This window comes from Diutina rugosa (assembly GCF_008704595.1).
Source record: "Diutina rugosa strain CBS 613 chromosome Unknown scaffold1_size794362, whole genome shotgun sequence".
In the NCBI taxonomy this organism is placed as follows: Eukaryota; Fungi; Ascomycota; class Pichiomycetes; order Serinales; family Debaryomycetaceae; genus Diutina; species Diutina rugosa.
In genome coordinates, this window is record NW_022995155.1 from 769,903 (window position 1) to 776,323 (window position 6,421).

The following is a 6,421-nucleotide window of genomic DNA, read 5'->3' on the forward strand; positions in this document are numbered from 1 at the left end:
AAAATTACCGAAAAACCATGTGTGGGATCCTTGCGTTGTACAAGGTCCATGACGTCTACGCCGAAAAGGACAAGGCCATCCAATACCTGCGTCGCCAGCGCCACAGAGGGCCCGACTGGTCGGGGCGTTATGTCTCTGTCGACGGCAAGAGCGACGCCGACGCCCTGGTGCCCCCGCTGAGAGCCACCCTGCCTTCGCCCGCCGCCACCGGTACCATCTTGGTCCACGAAAGATTGGCCATCGTCGGCTTGACCGGGGGGTCGCAACCGATCCGCTCCCACGACGGGCGCTACGCCCTCGCCGTCAACGGGGAAATCTACAACCACATCCAGTTGCGTGAACAATTCAACGGCTACCGCTTCCAGACCTTCTCCGACTGTGAGCCCATTATCCCCTTGTACGAAAAGTACGGCATCGACGCCCCCAAGTACCTCGACGGGATGTTTGCCTGGACTCTCTACGACAAGGAAGAGGACGTCATCGTCGCCGCCCGTGACCCCATCGGGATCACGACTTTGTACATGGGCAAGTCGCTGAAGCTGCCGGAAACCCGCTACTTCGCCTCGGAACTTAAATGTTTGATCGACGAATGTGACGACATCGTCGCCTTCCCTCCTGGCCACGTCTACACCTCGAAGACCGACCAGATCACCCGCTACTTCGAACCCTCGTGGTGGGACGGGCTGAAGGTGCCCACCGAACACGTCGACTACGCCAAGGTCAGAGAAACCCTCGAGCTCGCCGTGAGAAAGAGATTGATGGCTGAAGTGCCCTACGGGGTGCTTTTGTCGGGTGGGTTGGACTCGTCGTTGATTGCGTCAATCGCCGCTCGTGAGACCGCCAAGGCCAACGAAAAGGCCCTCAAGGAAAAGCAAGGCATCGTCGCCAACACCGCGTTGACCGGGGTCGACGACAAGGGCCTGTTGCACTCGTTGGGATTCAACTCGTTGCACTCGTTCGCCATCGGGTTGCCCAACGCCCCCGACCTTATCGCCGCCGAGAAGGTCGCCGAGTTCATCGGTACCGTCCACCACTCGCACACTTTCACCCTCGAAGAAGGGTTGGACGCGTTGAACGAAGTCATCTGGCACTTGGAAACCTTTGACGTCACCACCATCCGGGCGCTGACGCCGATGTACTTGTTGCTGCGTAAGATCAAGGCTCAAGGTGTCAAGATGGTGTTGTCTGGTGAAGGTTCCGACGAAGTGTTCGGCGGTTACCTCTACTTCGCCAACGCCCCTTCGCCTAAGGAATTCCACGAAGAGTGTGTCAAGCGGGTGAAGAACTTGCACTACGCCGACTGCTTGCGTGCCAACAAGTCGACCATGGCCTGGGGTTTGGAAGCGAGAGTGCCCTTCTTGGACAAGAAGTTCCTCGAGGTGTGCATGAACATCAACCCCGAAGACAAGATGATCGACAACGAACACATCGAAAAGTACATCTTGAGAAAGGCGTTCGACGTCGAGGAAGGCGAAAAGCCCTACTTACCCAAGGAAATCTTGTGGAGACAAAAGGAACAATTCTCCGACGGTGTCGGTTACTCGTGGATCGACGGGTTGAAGGACGCCGCCGAAGCCGCCGTCTCCGACGAAGAGTTCGCCAACCCCAAGCCCGAATGGGGCGACGACATCCCTCAAACCAAGGAAGCCTACTGGTACAGATGCAAGTTTGACGACATGTTCAAGCCGCTGAAGGCGGCGGCGCTGACGGTGATGAGATGGATCCCCAAGGCCGAGTGGGGGTGCCACGCCGACCCTTCGGGGAGATACGCCAAGACCCACGAACACAAGGTCAACGACACCAAATAGATAGACACGATAGCTAATATTACGTAAATTCGAAGCGATGTAGGTGGTGGAGATTCATTACCATCTCGGTTGTCTACGAGTATCAATAGCACTGCAATGGATACCCAGTTCACGATGTTGTCCTCCACTTGCACTTCGCATTATAGTTGAGTGAAGTCTCTAGATTTGAATAATCAATGCCATTTTCTAGCTTTCGAATTGTTCCAACGTATAAGGGACAATTGATACTTTCGAAATATTATTGTCGGATCAGGACTTAAGCAATCACACACCCCAAGCACACAATTTCAATAACGTTACATCAGATCTTCCAGGGTAATGTGGTAACGAGCATATTGCAATGAGGTACATCAGCCCTAGGCCACTTGTCACTGTTGCTGATGTTCGAAGCAAGATCATTGCGACTCAAGTTCACTTGCCTCGTCGTAAGCCTCCTAGATCAATTCGATTAAACATTTTCTGGTGATTTCCTTAGAATGCAACACATTTTGATCTCCATACGGAGAAAACCTCAAGTCTATAATACACTTCTTCGCGCTATGCTTAATCAGAATACCGTTCACTGAAACGTATTTACTAAAAGCCTCCTCCAAAACGTTGCAGAGTTCGTGACGTTCATCGAGCTCATAGACGTCAAACAATTTCATAATGTCATCTCTGAACCTATCGAATTCAGTTCGATTGTCGAGAGTGTGGTAACTGAATTTCAAGCGCGGAATGCGTTGGAGACGTTGCTTGTGCTCGAGAGTTTTAAGATGGCAAGCAAATCTTCCAAACACTTGCGACGATTGTCCGGTTTTGAGTACTCTGGGACGTATGCTGTAGGCACTTTTTTCAAAATAGACCAGGCGGCTTCCTTATAATCAATTTTGAGCCAAAGCTTGAATTGGTCTTTATAACGAAGCAACCAACTGTACCATTTTGCGACCGAGTCAGGAAACGTTCGACCATTCAATGTAGTGTTCCAAATATCAACTCTCTTTCGAAGGAGATCGATATCGTCATCGTCATCAGAACCGGTTTCACCATTCTCTTTCTTGACACTGTCAAACACAGACTTCGTTTCAGCAGGTGTCGAGTAGATCCGACTTGATTCTGGGTACGACTGTTTTTCATCTAACAATTCAATCAATGTGGGAGTCGTGGCAATTGATGATAATTCCTTGAGAGAAGCCATTTCATCTTTGACATTTTCGAGATCTCTTTGGACTTGCTGCATTGACTCCTGAGAAACAGATGCAAACTTACTAATCTGATCCTCGATTCTAGTTAGTTTTGCATTGTTTCGGCCTCGCCTTGGGGTAATGGTCTCGAACCAGGCTTATTCTAAGGCATGTCACTGGCTACTGAATCAGTCATAGTCATACTATTATAATCGAGCTCTTCAAAATGAGTCTGGGGAGGAAGCTAGATACAGCTTGGGTTGTAGTGAGGAGACGTGTGCATCATCTCATGAAGCGCGAATGCATATATCTCCAATACGATCACCCTGTGCAGGTTATTCCTCACTTGGCAGTCGACACGCCATATGCTGGAAATTATTCAAGCAGCTTGTGAATCACATCAGTGGTTCCCTGACAAAAAACACTGAACATCGAAGAAGCAAAAACCATGCGCAAACCCGGAATCGAACCGGGGGCCCAACGATGGCAACGTTGGATTTTACCACTAAACCATTTGCGCTTGATGGAAAATGTTGTATTAAGTTGGGTGAAAGTCGTGTACTACTCGAAATAGCCAAACGTAAAAAGGGCGGGATGTCGAGACCAACATTACTTCAAACTTGATACCTTTCGATAACTGTGTTTAGATGCATATGGTTGTAATCTCGACACCCCGCCGGGTATGTGCTGGGTCTGTACGGTGTATGCAGGGCGTGCATCCAACGAGCGGGTGACTTCAGCTCAGCCTAGGGTTGAACACCTTAAGCTGCCCGCACCGTGACAACTCCGTTGCCGGAGTTATCACGTATGCTTCTATATAATACTCACGCGGACTCCTCCCGAGTGCACCACCGCCGGAACCTACCGGCGAATACCCATGCCCCGGTCACCTACCGGTAAACCTATACCGGTGTGTAAGTATCTTCGACGGGGTATTCCTCCAAGGCCGAACAAACTATACAACATAAAACCGCGTTGTTAACTCTATAGAAGAGATCTACTAGAACTCATGTAAGAGAGTAATTTCATATTCCAAAGAAGTGACCAATTGTAGGGCACCTGTGCTTCTGCGTGATTATCATTCCTCCCAATTCACGTCATTTTAGGTGAGAATGCAAGTCTAGAGGAGAATATTGCTTTCCCAAGAATGGAAAGGTCAGCCAACAGGCATTGATCAAGACACCGTAATAATAAAAACTAGCACTTTAATCCAATAAAATCCCAATTGACGAAATTTGAGCATGGTGGTCTCAGTTTAGGCAACGTACGCGGCTGTGGAGCGTAGTAACGATAATTGCAATCCGTCTTTTTCAACAGGGACAATCGAAAACATCAGCCAATAGATAGGGAGACTTACAAGCAACACCTAGAACACCTGAAGAAGTTCGTCGCACAATGTTCCTTGCTCCGTTCATGAGTAGACTCATCTATCATTTAGCTTGATGAATTTCGGATTCAGAGTACCCGAAGAAGGCACCAAACTGAAGATTGTAGCCTACAAGGATGGTAATATAGCTTATATGATGCGACAGAACTTCATTTACTCAACGAAAGAGTGAAGACTGAGCCTCAAATGTCAGTTTGACTTTCTTGAAAATCGCAAAAATTCAAATTGTTCGGAGATATTTGACTAGCCAAATCTCAGGCGAGAACTTATTTACACTGGATCAAATCAATTGTTCATTACTCTATGGTACATTAGGTATTATAAATGTTGGTAGCCAGCTAGTACAACATTCTCTTCTGGTACAACGTCGTCGCCGCGGGTTTGTTGCCGTACGCCGCCTTCAACAGCTCGAAGATGGCGTTGACACCACCAGCAACACCGCCTTGAGCGGTGGTGGCGGCAGCGGGAGCAGCAGCGGGGGCGGCGGTGGTGCCAGCAGGAGCGGCAGCAGCGGGAGCGGTAGTCGGGGCGGTCGAAGGAGCAGCCAGGGCGCTAGCCAGCGACCCCGAGCTCAGACCACCAAGTTGCGCCGATAATTGCGAGATGGCGCCTTCCAAAGAACCACCGTTCTTCTGCAAGTAGTTGCCCAACAGTTGAGCGTACTGGTTGCCCAGCAGTTGCAACAGCAGCAACATCAGGTCGACGAGGCCGTTGTCCTTGGCCCACCCGTAGAGTTCGTCCAACGACACGATCGACTTAGCCAACACCTGCGACAAGAAGTCCAGCGCCTGGTTGGGGTCCAGAGTCAACTTCTTGAGGAATTGTTCCACGAGACCCAGCTGCTTCAATTGAGCAACAACGGCGTCGACGTTGTCTTGCACTTCACGCTCGGTGAGATATTCGGCTTCGGGAGCAGCGGCACGCTTGTGTTGGCCGTAGGCGGCGGCAAGCGACAGCAACACCGCGGGGTCGTTGTTCACTTGAGGGTCGGAGTTGTCGACGGTGGCAGCAGCGGTGATGCCGGGAGCGGCCACCAGCAACTGGGCGCCAGCAGCACCGGCAGAAACGGCAACGGTGGCGGGGCCAGTGGCAACAGCAACACCACCATCAGTGCCGTAGGCGCCGTAGAGACTGTTGAGCACGGCGTTGTTGTTGGAGACGGTAGGAGCCGCCGCGGCATTTTGGGTGCTGTGGGAAGCGCTGGAACCACCGCCGAAGAGACCGTCGAGGAAGTTACCGCCAGTACCTTGCGCGGTAGTGGTGGTAGCGGCGCCGGAGCCGGCACCACCGAAAAGGCCGTCGAGGAAGTTACCACCGGTACCGGTAGTTTGGGCAGTACCAAGAGGAGTGGTGGTTCTGGTGGTGGTGGTAGCACCGTTGCCACCGCCGAACAATTCGTCGAGGAAGTTACCGCCAGTGGAGGTGGAGGCGTTGGCGGGGGCGCCAGTGGCGGCGGGAGGAGCGGCACGCACGGTGGTGGTGGTGGCACCAGGGTTAGCGGGAGCGGCGGCGGTCGAGGCAGTAGAAGTGCCCGACGACAGCGAACCGCCAGTGAAGAGACCAACGATCCATTTGAAGATCAAGCTCACGACGTCGCCAACGATCTTGAGCAAGGCGCTGGTGACCTGGGAGTCGTTGAGGAACGTCTTGATCGTCTTGCCGATGAGACCAGAGTTCCAGATCGCCTTGAGGAGCGGCCACAAGTTGCCGACCACGGCGTCGACGATGCCCTTGGCAATCGTGGAGATGACGCCCTTAAGCTCAGGGTCGTTGGAGATGGTGTCGATAACTTGGCCGACCCAGCCGGAGTTGAGAATGGCAATGATCAAGTTGCCCAAGTCGGTGTCGGCGCGTTTAGCAAAATCAACGTCGGACTCGTCCCGTTTTTGCTTGGTGAGAGCGGCAATCTGGTTCAACAGCTTCATCACTTCGTCCAGCTGCTCTCTGGTGACCAACGACAGGGAGAAGTGGGCTAAGCCCTTGGCCGGGTTGGGGGCAGCGCCGCCTTCAGCGGCGCAACAGGCGACGGCGACAAGGATGCCGTAGGCGGTGTGCAACTTCAT

At 52.1% G+C, this 6,421-nt stretch overlaps 3 protein-coding genes across 3 annotated transcripts; 1 reads left to right on the forward strand and 2 right to left on the reverse strand. All coding sequences in view use genetic code 12, as the record gives it.

Moving 5' to 3' along the window:
* Positions 1 to 17: 17 nt before the first annotated feature.
* Positions 18 to 1,808, forward strand: ASN1 (asparagine synthase (glutamine-hydrolyzing) 2; the record flags this gene model as incomplete). The annotated part of the gene is made up of 1 exon (XM_034156426.1): positions 18 to 1,808. One exon carries the CDS (start codon positions 18 to 20, stop codon positions 1,806 to 1,808), a length of 1,791 nt encoding a protein of 596 aa, XP_034011894.1.
* Positions 1,809 to 2,514: 706 nt separating this feature from the next.
* On the reverse strand, positions 2,515 to 3,027 carry DIURU_003642 (uncharacterized protein; the record flags this gene model as incomplete). Its single annotated transcript, XM_034156427.1, has 1 exon — positions 2,515 to 3,027. One exon carries the CDS (start codon positions 3,025 to 3,027, stop codon positions 2,515 to 2,517), a length of 513 nt encoding a protein of 170 aa, XP_034011895.1.
* A 1,669-nt stretch (positions 3,028 to 4,696) lies between these two features.
* On the reverse strand, positions 4,697 to 6,421 carry DIURU_003643 (uncharacterized protein; the record flags this gene model as incomplete). Its single annotated transcript, XM_034156428.1, has 1 exon — positions 4,697 to 6,421. One exon carries the CDS (start codon positions 6,419 to 6,421, stop codon positions 4,697 to 4,699), a length of 1,725 nt encoding a protein of 574 aa, XP_034011896.1.